This window comes from Toxotes jaculatrix, chromosome 16 (assembly GCF_017976425.1).
Source record: "Toxotes jaculatrix isolate fToxJac2 chromosome 16, fToxJac2.pri, whole genome shotgun sequence".
In the NCBI taxonomy this organism is placed as follows: domain Eukaryota; kingdom Metazoa; phylum Chordata; class Actinopteri; family Toxotidae; genus Toxotes; species Toxotes jaculatrix.
The window spans coordinates 8,513,721-8,533,053 of NC_054409.1; the positions used below are offsets into that span (position 1 = coordinate 8,513,721).

At 41.1% G+C, this 19,333-nt stretch overlaps 1 protein-coding gene across 1 annotated transcript in view; it reads left to right on the forward strand.

Annotated features, from left to right (window-relative positions):
• The first annotated feature begins 1,242 nt into the window (after positions 1-1,242).
• niban2a (niban apoptosis regulator 2a) overlaps positions 1,243-19,333 on the forward strand; it is a 28,152-nt gene continuing 10,061 nt past the window's right edge. Inside the window, exons 1-6 of the mRNA XM_041059787.1 lie at positions 1,243-1,477; positions 6,107-6,237; positions 8,095-8,223; positions 8,319-8,424; positions 8,630-8,797; positions 17,210-17,325. Coding sequence (XP_040915721.1) covers positions 1,423-1,477; positions 6,107-6,237; positions 8,095-8,223; positions 8,319-8,424; positions 8,630-8,797; positions 17,210-17,325 — 705 coding nt within the window. The 5' untranslated portion in view covers positions 1,243-1,422. The remainder of the gene's footprint in view (positions 1,478-6,106; positions 6,238-8,094; positions 8,224-8,318; positions 8,425-8,629; positions 8,798-17,209; positions 17,326-19,333) is intronic.

Below are 19,333 nucleotides of genomic sequence, written 5' to 3' on the forward strand. Positions count from 1 at the left end.
CTTAAACTATTCACTGCAGCCGTCCTGAATCAGACCTACGATACAAAACTTTGTTTACTTGTTCTGAATTTCCTACATGATCCTTGTGTTATTCAGACATCATTTATGTTGGAGTCTACTCTACAGAAACGGGCCATTCAGTGAGTGTCTACATGTAACAGCATGGATTTACTTTAAATAACAGGGTAGAAAAACAATTTCTACAGTTACCGTCTCTGTCATCTTTGGTTTTTCATGTGTTTGGTAAAACTGATCCTTGTTCTTATAGGTGAAAACAGGGTTGAGTATGCAGTGATTATCGTTTTCATTAGGCCTACTGATTATTGATAAGCAAACTGAAAAGCAGCACATCCTCACATCTGACAAGCTGAAATCAGCGAACAGCCAATATGACATTTTTGCTTTATGACTTAAACGATCGATCAGTGAAACTGTTGTTACTTTTCTGTTTATCAGCTAATGAAGTTATCGACTGTTTCAGCACCAGTGGATGTTACTCCTGTCAATGTATGTGTTGTATCAATTATAATATTTATTGATTAGTGCACCTTCTTAATATGGACAGGAGCAGTTGTTGCCAAGGTAACAACAAACGCAGATCCAGGTAAACAATAAACTATAAAATGAAAGACTTTTCAAGGACCTGCAAAAAAAATCAGAGATTAAATAATAATGCGAATGGTGTCTGATTAAAGGTTGAACTATTTTACAACTATGTGAGCAATATTTTTAATCAAAGGGAAAATTTGTGACTGATCGGTTTCAATATGAAACAGTCCACAGGGGGGCAGCATGGACCTTTATGTAGTAACTAAACGCCGACACTGGGCATCATGGGAAACCTTTTTTCCTTTACAGGACAGAACCTCTATCAGAAATCAGCTAATTTTGGTCTCCATGAGTAATATTAAAATTAATTAAATCCAAAATGGAAAACCATTTCAAAATAAACCACATCACTGAGGTGTGATTGTTTTCAACACATGTTGGTTTGTGTTTTTAATGTCACCGTCATATGTTTTAAATTTAACGCCTAATAAATTCGGGCTGCACCTAAAAAAAAGAACATTGAATATGTTGTTAATCTATTAAGCTCCCGGTTCTGGCCACACCCTTGGCAGGGGCCGACTGAACACGTTGGACCAGTGATGACTCCCAGAGGGTGTGTCCTACCACTGTGAACCAGACCAGTGTTCACCTCCTCCTCACCCGCGCGGAGTCGCCGCCTCGCCTCAGTCCGCCTCCTCCTCCGTTAGAGAAAGCGGGAGAGAAAAACGCAGCAGTGCCTCTCACCAGGAAAGTGAAGCATTCTCACGGGTGTCTGACACTGAGGGAAGTAAACCACCAAAACCTATTGTCACCTGGAGTACAACCTGTAACCAGCTCGGGTACTTGCAGGATCTGTGAGGCTCTCCTGTAACTATGGGGGACGTGGTTTCCTCTCACCTGGATGAGAGCAGGCGGGAGATGATTACAGGTAAGAGAGAAGTGTCTGAATACGAAATGTAGACAGTTTCTCACAGGCTGAAGCTGCTTGAAGGTTATTTTGTTCATAACCAAAACAGAACTGAAAGTTCCTTAAAAGTTTGTAACAACTTTATTAAGTTTTTATAAACTGCATATTAGCAGCATAATCGTTTTATCTGATTTTCCTGCTCTTTTTGTCAGAACTGCTTGATTCATACCCTATAAAGCACATGCTTATGTGTTGGAGTAAACTCTATTTTAGATAAACCGAACTTCCTTTACACTGAACCGTGATATTAATCTGAGGGGACAAATCCATACCTCTGTGCAGGAACTGTGCACAAAATCGGACTGAAATGTGATAAATGGCTTTATAAGTGTCACCTTTTCCCTGTTCTCCTCTCATTTACATCAGTGCATTGTTGCTGTGCTCTGCTCAAAGAGCTCCCCTGAATCCCAGCTTTGCTGCAGGCCTATTTCTCTGAGATAATAAGTAGGTTTCTCAAAGGGGAGCGTGTTTGTATAAGTTTGGGACTGACTGCTATTTAGGTCTCAGATTGCTCCAGCCTCCCACTGAGCACTGTGCGGGTCTGTGTGGTTATTTCAACAAGAAGAACAGTGCAGTGGCTGAAACACCTTCCACGGATGTGTAGAGGCTTCCTTGAAATTACTGTCATCACTACAGACAGTTTGGCAATGCATCAGTGGACCAAAACAACCCAGGACTTGTTTGCTTTTTTATGTTTGAGTTAGATCCTCCAGACTCTAGACTTGTGCTTTCCAGAAACTGTCTCAGTCATTTTAGGCTGGGTTAGGATGTTCCTACAGCTTCAGGATTGTAATTGTGTTTGTATGCTGGCAGGCTACTTGCGTGAAGAAACCACTTCCAGAAGCCAGAGAGTATGTTCCTGAGGTCCAGACTCTCAGTTTGTTTGTTTGTTGTTGCTGCTTTTTGTGAATCAGACAGTGAAATACTCTCAGCAACAGTTGAAAATAGGAAGACTAACATTGTTGGAGGCTGCCTCTGGTGATGATTGGCTCGCTTCTCTGTTTTCATCTGTTGTGTTTATTACTGTGTTTGAAAACACTGAGCCCAGAAGTGTTGAAACAGTGCAGTGCTGCTGAAACGATCAAAAAATGAACATGTTTGATGATCGTTGTAAAGGACAAATGTCAAATATTCTCTGGTTCTGTCTTCTCAGATGTGAGGATTTGTTGTTCTGTTTTATATCATTAGAAAATAAATATCTCTGACTTTTGGACTGCAGATAAGACTAAACAAGCAATCTGAAGATGTCACATTGGGCTCTTGAAAACTGTGATGGACATTTGTCCTTTTTTATTGACATTTTGTAAATACGAATGATGAATTAATTCAAAGATAATGAAAACAAATCTTATTTGGACCCTGTACTGCAACAAAACAGCTCTTTATCTGATGTCATCCTCACTTAACAGTTGGGAGAGGCCTCTAAAAACCAAGGAATACAACACTCAGTTTCATCTCAAAAACACACACTTACTAGCTTTTTTTGGAGTTTTCAGTTGCATTTCACAGTTTCCAGCAGCAAATGGAGCTGACTCAGGTGTCATCACGTGTCCTGTGGTGATAAAGACAAAAGGTGCTGTCAGAAAAAATTGACTTATTTGGGAAATCAATGTGTCTTTTTGTGATTCTGGTACAATTCAGGGTTTCCACAATTGCAGGGAGGGAAGTTTATATTATTACTGTGGACGGCTGTGGTCAATGAATAAAACCAACAAGCTTCTGAACAGCTGTATTACAGAATCAGCATCATTTTAGGTTTTCAGCTTAAATACCTAAAATTGTGCAACTTTCCCTGCTTATCAGTCTGTTGAGGTAGAGACACACATTGAGAACTGATGCAGAGGAGGAGAGACAGGAGAAGATATTGGGTGAAGCTGCAAGAGGTAAAGCAGGTAGAAACATGTCACAAGATTAATAGCTCAAACAGCTGTCTGCTTTTCACACACCCTCCCTTTGTGTCGTCTCTACCTGTCTCTGTGAAGATCGCACATCCTTTAAAGTTGGAAATCTTTTTTGGTAGTGGGTGTACACTTTGTGTGTGTGTGTGTGTTCAAACTACTACCTTTCTGCACTGGGAGTCTTGTTTGCAGTGTGTACCTCCCCAAAAGGTTATTTCTTCATCCTCGTTGCCTAAGCACATTCTCACTAAATGATCTCCTCCCTTGTGATCCCACACAACAGAGACGCACTATGAACGCACACATGCAAATGCAAATCATAATGGTGTGGTCACCCACACAGTTTATGTCCATCCATCCGTGCTTAAGAGAGACGAGAACTAATGCTGCTGATTTCAGACATTATAAAGATCTTGCACTTGTTTCTCAAACACAGAACAAGACTTTACACTGAGAGAAAAAATAAATAAACTTTTTATATTTTTGTTTATTTGTGAGTCAGAGTTGGGGGAACCATCTCGTTGATGGAGCATCTGATGACTGTCACATTCCTCTAAGGTTACTGTTCATCAGCAGAGCAAAAAGAAGTGATGGGGTAGATAGAGGGATATAACTGAACTTTCTGGCGTGCCTATACAGGTTGAAACAGACGGTTGGGTGTGTGTTTTATGTTGTGGTCTTTGTTCCCAGATTCCAATTCCCAAGTGCCTAAACGGCTGTCCATGCACAGCTTCCCACTGTGCTGACTTTGGCACAGCAAGGCGACCAGTGGAAAGTACCAACTCTTTCCACGTTTGGAATGGAGGCCCCATTAACTGGCACTTATCTGATGGAAATTTACACAGGATAGAGAGTTTTATGTCAGATATTCACATTTTAAAAGAAAAAAAAAGGTGACAAAATGTTTTGAAGCCAGAAATCAAACTAAAAGGATCTGCACACTCATTCACTCATTCATTTGAGGATTAATAATATTTTTCTGCAAATCCCTTTTCATTATAAGCCAGGAACTGGAAGAGCAAAGAATAAATAAACAAGATTAGTCTGGCCAGACATTCACATCCAACATTTCATACAGTTTGATACTCGGCTTTTCTAAACACTGCACTCAGGAGGAACACTGAGTCTCCCATCGTTTTCAATCCTTGTTTCCTGTAATCCTCTAACCTGTCCACTCATCTCCTCCTGGTATGACATGATGTTTTTAATAGGTTTGTGTGTCCCTGTCCTGGGTCTCCTCCACATTCTCTCCCTGTCTGTCCTGTCCTGTCAGCTCTTTCCTTCCTGCTCTCCCACTGCAGACCGGCTCCCTCCTTCCTGTGTTGTCCCCTTCCATAAACAGATCATAGTCAACGCTGTCTGCTGCTGCTGACCAAGTCAAACACACTGATGGGCTCGCAAACTGACTCTTTTTCCAGCACTGGAATGTGGGAAAATGTCATGTCCCCCTCCTGCGTGTTCTTGCACTGTTTATTAAGATGCTTCTTGCAGAGAGTGGTGGAAAAGAAATGCTGAGTCAAGCAGTGAGAGGATTTATGAAAAACAATGATTCAGTTAAGCTGATCCCCACTGGGAGATTCTGCTTTCACTCCAAACTGGGACTGCAACTAACAATTATTTTCATCATCGAATAATTATTTAATGAATATAACGTCTGAAATACCAGTCACATTTTCTCAGAGCCATCTTCAGAGGTCTTTTTTGTCCAACCAACAGTCTGAAACCCACAAATATTCAACTTATAATGATAACAACATGAGGCTCAGACTGAATTTGGCAGAAATGTGTAAAATCTAATGAGAAGACAAAGTATTTCCATTTGATGGAATGGTGCAATTATAAATCTTGTGGTCCTGGTTTAAATGTTTTACTGAGTCAACAGATTCAAAGAAGAACTGCAACAAGAACCAAAACTAGAGACCATCTTGCGATGGGATCACACCAACTGCAACATCTGTGAACATGATGACCTTCTGACCCATGAGTGCTCATTAGTCATTACTACATTATTACATGATTACTGAGTACTCATGAGTTGGTGGTGTGGTTGAGATCAAAACAAAGGTAGTCTCTAGTTACTGGTAGTGTTCACCCAGCAGTAATAACATTCAAATCTCTTTTCAGTGCAGTTATATTTCAACTATATCAATTCTGAAAGCTTTATTAATAACAGACGTGTCCCTGACAACCATTATATAGAGCGATCTGTGCTGATGATACCTGGTATGTGTCTCTTTGTTGAGTGCTGCACAAGAGTCACTATCTAAATGGACCATTTTAAATGTTATTTTCATAAAGAGCTGATAGCAGCAGTGAAGGTTATGGCCTTCATCTCACCCTGTTAAAAGGACAGTATGTCTTCTCACGAGAACTGCCGCTCTCCCTCTACGCTCAATTAATGTTTAACAAAGAAATTTAAATTGCAGTACTGATAAAGTTTGAAAAACATGCCCAAAAGTTTTTCTTTTTAAATTTTAGCTTAAGTGTTTCACTGAGCAACTGGGTTTATTTCTGACTTTTAAAAAATCTCACATTAACTTCTTAAAGAAAATTGTGGAACGTAACACTCTGCCCTCTATTTTATTTTAATAAAAGTGCTCCAGAAACAATACAGTTTGTGTGAGTTGTGTAAAAAGTAGTTTGTCTGGTAGGGGTGTTTCCTGATCTCATGTCTATGTGTCCCCCCCTGCAGCTCGGACCAGAGATGTGATGAAGGAGTTCAGCGATGTGTACGAGCAGCAGTACGCGGTCGCTCTCTTCAACAGTGTCCGCTTTGAGATAGAAGGAGGAGGAGGGACGCAGTCACAGCTGCTTCACCGAAAGGCAAGTTCATTGTCTCTGTTTTAATCTGCTCGTTGGCTGGAGCGATAAACAACATCAACAAATTGGAAATGAAAGAATAAATCCAGTTTATCACAACTTGGATCTTATTTTTGTGGGTCTGGCCATCATTTACAGTGTATCGCTTACAATTACACTGTAGTCACCAAAGTAATTGCTGACCTCTGGGAACACAGTGCCTTTGCTACAACAAAGTCCAAATGGGCAACTAACAGGAACAGTCAGACATTCGGGAAGGTTTGGAACAAGTCTGCAGTTTAGTATGACTTTCTAAACTGCTTTATTTGAGGTGTGTGTGTATCTGATTTTTTGTTAAGTCACCATGTTTCCACATCTCAGCACTTGGTGAGTAGGATGTCACTATTACCATTAGCAGGATGAAACTTCGTGTCCTACAGGAACTGTGTTTTTACCCTGACATCATTTGCAAATTGAGAAATTAAAACATGTCTCTAATGATCAAAATACTTTGTTATTCAGGATTATAATTTAAGTAACTTTAATTTCTCCAGCTTCCTTCCTGCTATGTTTACAGTATATTTTTGGAATCTCTCACACTGCTGTTTGTAGCTAAATTATTTGTGCATAGCATAAACTTAAATCAATACGGGCTTTGTTTGGTCAGCAGAGCTAGATGTTATACACGCTGCATGAATGAGCTCATTCTTGGGTCTATTTGGCAATATGTTACCTAACGAGCGAGCACTCTGCTCCACCGCTCTGGTTTCTGTATTCCTCGTCTTTTTGGACCCGCTTATGTCCATGTTTGTCCATGTTTACAATCACTGGAGGGAAAGTGGAGCACATTTCACACATGAACAGATATGCTGTTTGGAATTCTACAATGGCTGTTCATCTACTGTCTTCACTGTGTGGAGGACAGCTGCATGTGTGTGCCTGTGACAGAAACGCAAAAATTATACACATGTGAATCAACACCGCTAAAACAAACACTGCTAACACACACACACACACACACACACACACACATAACACACACATAACACACACACACACACACACACACACACACACACACACACACACACACACACACACACACACACACACACACACAACACACACATAACACACACATAACACACACACACACACACACACACACACACACACACACACACACACACACACATAACACAGATTCTAGGGATAATCTGCTAATCTATCTGTGCTTAGCTTGGTGATTGAAAAATATTGGACTGTGTGGTGAACAGTGTCCTGATAGCAGAAAACCAAACTTTTGGGTGCAAAAGTACATGAAATCCAAGTGAAAACCAATAACATCCAAAGTGTTTTCAGTGAAAATCAATTAAAAAAAAAAACAGTCTGTATTATCAGCCTGTGGTTTACTTCACAATACTGTACAAGATTACCACTTTCTTTCTGCTCCACTTTGTCATAATCTTTTTTTTTGGCATTTTGCATCAATCAAACAAACAGCATTGAATCTGCTGTCAAACAAAAGCAAACTCTTTATGTTTCGATTCTGCCACTCCCCTCTAATCTAAGACAGGAAATCTTAAAACAAAGTGTGTGGTGTGCATCTCTGTGTAAACACTTGTGTGTTTTTAGGTACGAATCTCCACCTTCCATGTTTGGAAACACCAGTTAGGCGTAGACGTCCATGCAAGTCTCTTGCAAATAGATCTCACTGAGAATATTACTAAAATGTGAGAGTAGTGAAACCAGCATTTTTAAGAAAGATCTCATTGATACAAAATGTGCACAACTATCGTGCTTTGTATCACAAGAAACAATGATACATAAATTACAACAATGCATTTTACCTGAGTGCTGAGTGTCTCTGTTGTTTCTCAGGACCCTCTGGCGGGCCGGTCCATCTTCTCAGGGAGTCTGTTTCAGTACCTGGAGGAGAATCGGAAGTGGAGGAGTCGCTTTGTATCCGTGCCAAACAGCTACACCATCAATCTCTATGAGAGCAAAACAGTGGGTTTTCTCTTACCTGACTGAGCTGCTGTCCCATTTGGTGACCTGGGTACTTGAGTTAAAACAGCTTAGCGTGTTTGCCATCTCTCTAACAGGCACATGACCGCGGGCTGCATCCAAAAGTAACCATCAGCTGTGCTGGGTACAAGGCCCTGGCCTCAATGGAGGAGTACATAGAGCTGATTAATACCAGCCTGCCAGGTAGGAAAAGGACAGAGAGGAATTATGAATATCTACTGAATGATAATATAGGACAATTATATTTTCTACACATTTAATCCCCAATGCACCTGTTTGTTTCAGTTCATCTTTGTACATCTTGTCTTTTTCCATCTTATCTGCAGTTTCACTTTCTAAACTTTCTAAATCGTTTCTCGTTCTTGTTCTGTCATGTGACTCGTTGTAGGCATCAAGGCCAAAATGAGCAGCAGTCCGTTTATCAAGTGTGCGACCCAGTTCCCCCTCATCCTGTGGCACCCGTACGCCCGTCACCACTACTTCTGTGTGACGACAGAGAAGGAGCAGAAGAAGTGGCACGCCGTGCTGCAGGATTGTGTCAGACACAGTAACAATGGTAACGACACACAAACACACACAATGACTTCACTTCTACTTACAGTAAGTAGAAGTGAAGCGATCATACCAATAGAAAGGTTCCTGACATTGCAAAGTGAATGTGTTTCAGATTATTTATCGAAAACTGTGATGAGCATAAGAGATGATTGATAAATTGATAAACTCAGATGTCTGGAGCTCACAGCACATGGACACCATTTGAACGGCAGCAGTTTCACGGTCTCTCTGCTCCACCCAAGACAATTAGGGCCTCTCCACCTTTGTTGGTTGTTCAAACGAGGGTGTGTATGTGAGTGTGTCACAGAGTGAAGCTTTTACATGCCATCTGAATGAGCTGGTTGATCTGTGAATGTGAGATGCTGCAGGGATGATGTGTTTTTGTTTTTTTTCGTAATGTTGGATCTTGGTTACATGGTGTGACATGCTTTCATTGGATCAGAGCTACAAATGTTACAGCCCAGACAGAATCTGCATCACTAAAGTAGCTGGTGAGGACTTTATCTGCTCAACGAGAGAGAGAGAGAGAGAGAGAGAGAGATAGAGAGAGAGAGAGAGAGAGAGAGAGAGAGAGAGAGAGAGAGAGAGAATCTGACTTATATTTGACACAGGCGACTATTAGAGGCAGGCTTTTATTTCTAATTTCGCCTGTTTTACAGTTCTTACTGTTTTTTTATTTTATTTGCTGTTTTCTGTTAATGCAAACTCAATGCTTCCTCCATGTGTTTCACAATAAAAACCTTCCATCAGTGCAGCGTATAATCCCTTCTAGTGCTGAAGCCATTCAGCAGCAGAGCAGAGGAACAAAATTAATTAAAATGAAAAAGTTAAACATTTTCTGGTTCCAGCTTCTTCAGTGTGATGTTCTGCTGCTTTTTCATGTTTTAAATCTACAAATTGAATATCACATTTTTATGTTATGGGTCTTTGTCCCCACTTTTCTCAGCCTTTATTTGTTTGAGAATGCCACCATTATTTGAGTGCTGGCTGTTATTTGGCTTTTCTTTGTGAACTGATGGTATTTTGGAGGATCCTGCAGTGCATTTTGCATTTGACTGAACATTAGAGAATGTTTGTTTTATCAGGGTGGAGAACGACTCTCTTCTGTTGTTAAGGTTTCTTCTTGTGATTACATGACTCGTGTCATTGTGTTGAGACACTGAAAATAGACATGTGCCAGAGGATGCACAAACATGTAGTCATACTGATATCATATCTCTCAGCTTAGCAGCACAACTTTGAGCAACACCTTTGGGCTTTGTGTGAAATAATCTAATTTGCCTGCTTCCAGACTTTGTTTGGCACATGGCGTGTTGACGGCAAATTATACATCAAGTTTTTTTTATCAGGTATATTTACATAACACTTTGCAGTACAGCACAGGGAAGCCAATTTACTGCCTTATTTTGAAAAGCGTCAAGTTACATTTTTGTGGTTGTAAGCATGCACGCACGTGTTTGCGAGGGTGTGATCTCACCCTTGGTGTCCTTTATTTAGACTCAAGCGAGAAAGAGAATCAGAAGTGAGCGAGAACTTGGGGAAGTTCAGATTAAAATACAAAACTACAGAGATTCAGTGATGAACAACCGTCTGCTGCAGTGAATGTGATCAGGCTTGTCTGGCTGCAGCGGCGGGTGGTGTCAACTGTAGATCAAGTGTAGATTATTTATCAAGGTTTACAGACAAATTGTGAACTTGTGAGCAAATCAATAAAGTTCTAATTTACAAAAAGCTTAGAGGTAGTTTTGTAACTTACCAGAAATATTTCACAGCCTTTCTATTACATGAATCTTTGAATCTAAGATACATACAGTGCGATTACGTTATTGTAGATAAGCCCTCAGTGTTACATTTACAGCAGATAACACTCTAACCAAATGTCAGCATCTTTTTATCGTAGCACCTAAATATGCCGCATTTACATTCTAACGAATATGGCTTTAAAAGATATTAACCATATCCTGTCTGTATTTTAGCCAAAGTACATTCAAACTGGTTATTTGACTTAACATCTTAATATTAATTAAGATATTTCAGCAACAAAGCACAGTCATCCACATTCTTTAGCAAATGGAAGATTTGATCCTCAAAGACAAGGCTTTACCTGACCCTAAAACACCTACACCCACAAGCATGTGGTTTTACATGCTTGTGGGTGTGCACACATGCAGTGATTATAGTGCTTTTTGTGCTGTTTGCTTTTAGGCTTCAGCAGCTTAAAGCTAATAAATGGCTAAATTGTCTGTATTTGTGCTTTAAGTGATTGTTGGTAAGGATCATCGAGCGCAAGGAGTCATTGTAATCATCAAATCAGCTGCATCGAATCACTCAGCACCTACAGAAAGATGCAAGCATCCATGCACCATAGTATGTCTAAATATTTCTGCAGTGAGCTAAAGCCTAAACAGTCCTGTATCATGAACAATACATTTAAACTGCGTAACATGTAATGAATGTGACAACACACTGGCTCTGAGCTCATCACCACGCTGATAAAGTTGCTTAACCTGATTCAGCCTTGTTTTGGACTTTGCCAACTGTTATGCCAGCCAACTGTGCATGAATTCAAAGCATCTTCCTTAACTACACGTGACAACAGCTCTCTATTATCAGTATTAGTTTTGGTCAAAACTAGCCAAAGCAGCAAATGAATTAGAAGCCAAACGCCAACGTTAGCACACATATTTTTTTGACTGTGAATCAGCCTCTCTGAGTATCCAGTCTAGCTCACTCTTTACTTCCCAAAACTACCTGTCCAGGCATGCTCAGTGAACACCAGAGTCCCTGCCGTACATTCCAGCTGTGAGGCTGGGCTCTAGGAATATGTTGTAAGAAACAGAGCCTGTGTTACGGTCTTAAAGTCACCACGGCCGGTGTGAATGTGGACTGGCATTCATGTTTTCAGCCTGTGTTGACACGCCCAGTCTCACCTCTTTTTTTTTTTTGTTGGTGTTTTTTTTTGAGGAAAACCAGAACCAGTAAAAGACTTTTCCTGAGGGTGACACATGGTTTTACAGCCTGACCCCTGCTCTCTCTGCAGCTCCTCTTTACTCACTGTGCTTATAGACACACACACATTTACATGTGCTGTACATGCCACTATATCCCAGATTTTAAAACGTGTCTCTTTGAGTGCGTTGGAGTAAATATTTTTTTTATGATATAGTAAAGCATTACTAGAAAATTTGCCAAGATAATAGAAATTTATCTGAGGTTTTGCTCATGATTAAGGTGATGACAGGTGGTGATTAACCCCTGAATTCATCGTGTGTGAATCATACATACAAAGCATGTCAGTCATTTTGCTGCAGTGCCCATAAAGGATAAACTGGTGGCATCACAGAAGCTTCATGCAAAGCAGTTCTTCACCTGCACACAGACATTATTCAGCTGGCTTTGATAAGTAAAAACCACAAATTAAACATTCACGCTGACATACTGAAGATCTATTTGAATCCACTAAAGCTCCCGCTGTTCTATTTTTTAATAGCTCTCCAATAAAATGATCAGCTGCTGCTTTGCATCACTTTTACAGGGTGATTTGCAAAGCATCCTGTTAATCGCATCACTTAACAGGTGACCTCACTTCACGGTTCTGCACAACGCAAAGCTGCATCTGACTGGTCAGCCTGTCAGTCTGAATGTTTGCAACACTACAGGTCAATACAGAGAAAGTGTGTGTGTAACATTTTACACATCAGCTGTGTTACTGAGGTCTGGGGATGTGGTGATTCAGCTTCACAGTGGATCAGCCAGGCAGGCGTTGTCCTCACAAGTCCAATTTCATTATCTGCTGCATTTTGAAACTGCAAGTATTGCATGACTATGATTGAACCAGGATGCTCTGCTAAATCTAATGGGACCTTAGAACAGACAGTGTGGGTAATAACTTTACCTTTTCACCTTTATTTGCACTTCAAAATAAGTGGTTCTGGTAGAATGATGAAAGTGGGGATCTATTTAAAATCTGTCTGACTGCTCTCAGTGTTTGACCTTCAGTAAAGCTCAGTCGAGTGGAATCACAATGCCCCCTAATGTCTAGGTCTCTGGCTCTCCAAACGTATATGTGTTTGACATTTTTTAGTTTATTTAATTTTTTAAAAAGTGATTAGTTGATCATAAAAATAATTATTAGCCACTAGTTCCTATTAATGAATTAGTTTTTGCTGTGTGACCAGCAGGCAGCAGTTCAGCAGCCAGTCTGATGCAGTCTGCAGGGCATCACATTAGTAGTCAAAGGCTGCCGCTGGGGCCACCGGAGAACCATCAATCACAGGCGAAAATCCACCCCCACCGCCTTTAAAACCAGTCACCAACCCTGCGCTCTGATCCACAGACCTCAGACTAATTCCAGTCAGCAAAAAGAGCCTGTGATGAGCACATTCAAAGGATGAGGAAAGAACATTTCAGTGCAGGTTAATGGCTTGTCAGTAGTAGGGCACGGTGTTTCTCAGCTTGCTGTGCGATTCAAAATTTTGACATTTCTGGCATCTTTACCACGCAAAACGGCGTATATTAATATGCACAATAAACCAGTACAGGGCCTCTAGCACTGGCTCTTTTGCTTCTATTGGAAGCAGTGATCTGCTAAAATTGAGTGTTTGTGATGTCTGCGGTTGATGGTACGTTTCAGTGAGTGTTTATTGTACTGTGGGTTATGCTGGTTCCATAGGGCTGCACCATATGGGGAAATCCTACTCATGCATGTCAGTGGGCGCAGCAGCAGCAGCGTGAGTGTTTGAAAGAAGCATTTAAAACCTGCTTCCACATGACGGGAGGTGGCTTGAAGCTGAAGTCTCATCAGACTATATTTGACATCCAAATGCTTAATTGGATTTAAAATGTCAAATATATAAAAACAGAGAAACATACTGCGCACACACATTTGTGAATGTGAAGGCCTGGGAACTCGCTGCTGAAATCCCATCAACCAGAGAGTGGTGAGCAAGGCTGGGAGGGAAATGCCTCAAATAAAAAGACCGTGGTAAATGCTGCCACATGTGCTATTTATACAGAGTGTACACACACACACACACACACACACACACACACACACACAAAGTGCAAAGAAACTGTAATCTGCTCCTTGATCTAGCCTGGTTCAGACACATGGAGAATATGTAGCGGTTCATGGGCCGGGCAGATCAGAGAAATTTCTCTTCAAGTGACCAACAAGCTGGAAATACAGAAGAATTTACTTTCTGGCATTTCACACTGATGGTCTCGCCCCAGGTGTGTGCCTTAAAAGATTTCAAATCACTGCCTCATTCTTAGAAACACTGGAATGAAGTTCTGTTTAACTTTTAGAAAGAGTGAAATTGGTTCACTGTAGAACTTTAATTTACAACATCCAATAAATAAGACAGAGATTTGGATTATGGAGAGTGAAAACCAAACAGAAACCACAAAGGCTGACTGTTGAAGCCTGGTGGTTCTCAGCCTTTCCTCATAACTTCCTGTCATGCCCACAACAGGAGGTTGTGAACTACAGCAGGTCAACAGTCCGTCATTACCCACTTAAATTCTTGATCTGTTTGTACTGTTCTCATATTATTGTTGTTGTAGCTAGCTAACAAGAGAAAAATACGAAAACATCAAGTTTGCAAGAGCTTTAAGATTTCGGGGAGATAAATAAACATGTTATTATACTGTCCAGCTGTCTGCAGAGCAAAATAAAGGTTGGCAACTGTGAAAAGTGCCTGAAGATGCAGTTCCTCTCATGGTAACTCGATGCTGGCTGCGATAAAAGGAGAATTTAATTGAAGGGAAGACCTCCAAACTCTGTGGGATTAGGATAAGATTGACAGTTTTGGCTTTCAGTATTTAGTTTCACTTCCTCTATTGTGCTTTTTGCTGTTGATTTTGAAAGTTACAGTTCCATTAGAAAATATTTAGGCTCTCACACACAGACTACGCTGTGTTGGTTGATGCTTGATCAAACAGTAGCAGGTTGTGGGGTCAGAAGTTTCTTCTGCAGGACAGATTGATATTAGCTAAATTAGGAGCAGGTAAATATCAGGTACCTCAACATAATAAACATCTGTGCATCTTCATGCAACTAATGAAAATTCTGCAGCTATCATCCATGCTAAAATTTCGTTTAATCTTTGACAACATGCCAGTTACATTTTTCATTAGGGCTCAGACGTGAAACCATCCAAATCAGTTATATTCATGGGAAAGTTGTGTTGTTGTGGGTCTTGTACTGTCTGGTATAAGAGCAGCAGATGTTCAGTCAGCCTACTGCTGCATCCCTCAGACACTTCTCACTGCTTCTGACCTCCAAATCATAGCTGGTCACCTACCAGCGTGGCGGTCATTTCCACTGGAAAACTTCAGTTTCCAGTGAATTCAGATGTAAACCAACCAAAATGCCAAAACAAGCAAACACACTCACAATCCTCAGCCTGAGCTGGGAGCAGAGACGGCTTCCTGTCTGGCTCTGGATCTGCCCCCCCCCTCCCCCCCTCCCCTCACTCCTTGGCCACTTCCTGTCTTTGTCAGCCTCCTCTTAGTCACAGACTTATAGTCTCAGACAAAACAACTTGATGGACACTCAGTCAGTGCAGACAGACACATGCACATTGGTGCTTTGTGCATGACAGACTTCACATACATCAAACAGATTATCACCCAGACATGCTGGGGGTAAACCATCCATTCATGCATCATGCAGTGCAGGACAGGTGTTATCTGATTTGTTGGGACCTCAAGAACAATGAGCCTAAAAGAATACAGCAAGAGGAGACCTCAAAGTCAAGAACAGCATCACCAAACATATAGAGTCACCAAGCACTTTATAAGGAACACCTCTACACCTACTTATTTGTGATCTCAGTGACTTTGACTGTGACAGACCCCAACACTGTTTGGATGACTGGGATTTTTACACACTACAGTCTCTAGAGTTTAATTCTTAATGAAGCAACATCCAGGGAGCGGCAGTCCAGCGAACAGAAATGCCGTGTGCATGAAAGAGGTCAGACTGACAGAAAGGCTACTGTAACTCAGATAACCTCTTTACAGCTGTGATGAGCAAAAAAGCTTCTCAGAATGAACAACACGTCCAACCTTGTGGTGGATGGACTACAACAGCAGAGACCATGTCAAGTTTCAATTATACAGTTACCATCTAATTACAGTTTACCATCTACCCATGGCTAAATACAGCATGATAATGCTCCATGTCACAAAGTGAAAGTCATCTCAAACTGAACCTAACAGTGAGTTCAGTATATCTGAATGGCCTCCCCGCCCCAGTAGAACACCTTTGGGATCTGGTAGAGCAGGACATTGGCAGCTTGAATGTAGACATAATCACATCAACATGGAGCAAAATCTCAAAGATTTCTATGCATGTGTGAGGGGGCACTAGGCCCACAGAGGCATGTCTTAACAATATCAAAAATGATTTCAGTTACTGTTGTGCAATAAGTGCAGGAATGCAGGTTCTGTTTATTGTTTGGGCCCATTTCAGCTGCCTTTCAGCATAACAGTCAGGTTGTAATGGCAGTAGTGAGTGACAGCTTTCATCATAAACATTAGCCTGAGGACTAAGCTTTTTAAAAAAAAATAAAAAAAAATGGCTGCTATAGTTGAACTCGTGATATATTGTTTCCCATAATAAATAATGATAAACAACATTTGAATAAGGGCTGGGTTAAAAACAGAAAAAAACTATCCTTTAATTACAAAACTGTAGATCTGAAGGATTCTTTCTTGTTGCCACAGGAGAAAACACAACTGAAACATGACTCACTTTAATTTCAAGGAAGAACTGCTCTGAAGGACATACTTCTAATTATAGGGATGTTTTATTCCATACACCTGTTTATACTCTATTGTGAGGGACGTATGACTTTCAGCACTCGGTGTCCCTCAGTGCTGTGGCCTTGAGAGAGGCAGCTCTTCAGCTGCCTGTTGTATTTTCATCACTCAAACGCAACCAAATGCTAAGAACCAACTTCCTAAAAAACACGGGTGCTTCGTGAGCCGCTTCTATTGTCCTGTCTGCTGGGTGGGGCGGTAACCATAGCAACCACATGAAATCTGTCCTCCAACAAGGCAACATCTTCCTGTTTTGAGGGATGACACAGCTGTGTGTGATCGGGGCCCGAGCGTGCATGTGCTGTCCTAGACTCCAGCAACTGTGACTGAATAGACCGCTGGCCAAAATTATACTCCCAGACCGTCCCACAGAGGTGACTCAGATGTTATGGAAACTGTTGTTAGTGTGGGATTCTTCAAAAGCCAGTGAAACGTCCAAATACCCAAACATCCATTTAGTTGTTGCAAAGCGTTCTGAGAGTTGAAATCAAAGAAAAAAAGCATTATCTTTTGAAAGAGGCGAAACGGGGGTCTTGTTTTGATAATATCACCAAGCATCTGCTCTGCTCTGTCCTGCCCCCAACAGGTCTGTCAGAGGACTGCACCGTTCAGACGCCAGCCTTCACTGACTCTGTGAGACATCACAGACAAGCCAAGGGACACTACGGGACCTGGGACATGATGTGCGGGACCCCCCCACAGGTCAGGATCTCAGATTAATCACAGTACGGCAGTGTCCAAGTTCAGAGGCTGGATCCTCTACAGTTTGCAATTATCGACCAAGAAAGGGGCCAATGGGGCTTGTTCCATTTTATTAAAGTGAGTCGTACTATGAACTGTGTCCCACTGGCACGGTTTCTACACATTACTGGCTGTTAAATGCCATCCACCAGGTGACGGACTTGAAAATGTTTGACATTACGAGCAGCACCCAAATACACCAGTAATTTAAGACTACACTTCTGCGCAGGAACCACCTTTGAGGTCTAGAGCATTCAGAGGAACCAACAGCTTGATAGAGCTTATGTTTCCCTCTTGGGAGGTAGATTGACACTGAGGATATTGTGACTCAAATAGCGTGTTTGCCCCCGGTGACAGTAAGAAGAAATTTTCGGGAACAAATTTCAGTCACTGTGATTGTGTGTCCAAAGTTCAGGTCAGGGCCATAGTTCTCTACCTCTTCAGGTGCCACTATGATGGATGATGGTGAGTGAAAAAGATTTTTCAGAGGCAGGGCAATAAATGCACCTCAAGAAAACACTCCATCTACATCATGAACACACACCCTCTCCTCACACTTCAGAACAAGAGCGCACTTACACAAGACCTTCAAAGAAACAGCAGCTAAAAAGACCCCACCCCTTACATGCACCTATATACTCACACACTGTTGACTGGGGTCTCCCTTCTGAATGAGTCCCTTTCAGTTTCCTGCTAGAGCTTCATAGTCGCTCTGTGTGTTTGTGCCAGTCGCCTTTTCTTCATTAAATCTGTTTCCTGTCTCTACCCCAGTTTCTTTCTACGTCCTTGAACATTACAGTATTTACTCAGCTACATGGACATGTTAAAGTTACAATGATCAGTATTTTTAGATTAACAGTGGTTCAAATTAAGATGTGATAATACAGATGTAGGTACAGTACATGGTCTTCAGCTTGTTAAGTTCTTCAGGCAAAAGCTGAAATTAAATCAAAGACATGTCTTTTGAAGGCTTTCTTATGTTGTAATGGTGAAAATATAAATCTAACTACTTATCCTATATGTGACAAAAGCCATGTTGAGTGTGCCATAACACCAAATTACAGTGAAACAAACATGTGAACGAGCTGTGAGAACAGTCACGTTACATCTCCAAAGCCAGTTCACAATATTGCCCTCTATTTAATATGTGAGTTTACACTGAGTCAAAAGGCAACAACACAAAACAAAAACCAGCAAGATCACAACGTTCATAATACTCACACTTGATTATTATAGATGTGTCAACGCTGTTCATGGAAGCATCATAATGCACCTGCCACGTAACAGCCAAAAGAAAAAAAAGCTGTTACCATAAGTAGTAATCCACAATCCATGCTGATGGAAATACAGCACATACTGAACATGGATAGTTGCATTACAACAGATATTAACAGTCAATTTACAACAAAACATGACACAAGCAAATACACCGTATTCCACAGAGCACATGTTCACATGTTATGGTAGGAAAAGCACAGGTGTACATACTAAAATAAACAATGGCTGAATTCCAGCTAGTTGCTTCAGTTTCAGGGTCCCCCTGCTACTGTTCATGCCAACTGTCACACTGTCATGGCCTACAGGGACGTCATCACCACAGTGACTGTTTGCTCATGAGGAGATCAACATGAAATGTGTCTTATTGTGCCTCAAACTGCACAAATAGCAAAGGTAATGAGAGGAAAATGTTTATTATCCCAAGAAATAAATCTGCCCGTGAGCTCACTGTGGACTGTGGATGGTTTTACACAGAAACTGCAGGAACAAACAGCAGCTTTAAGACCAGACAGCTCACTCTGTTGCTGTGTGTTTAAGGCTGTTTAATGAATACTGCTGAGGCTCTGTGTTTGACATGAGTTTAGACTTTAAATTTGGAAATCAGTGACAGCTGATAGAGGAGCAGGCGGAGGGCTTTAGATGGAAAAATGTATCACAGTCTCTTTTCATGACTCTGTGTGGCTGATCAATA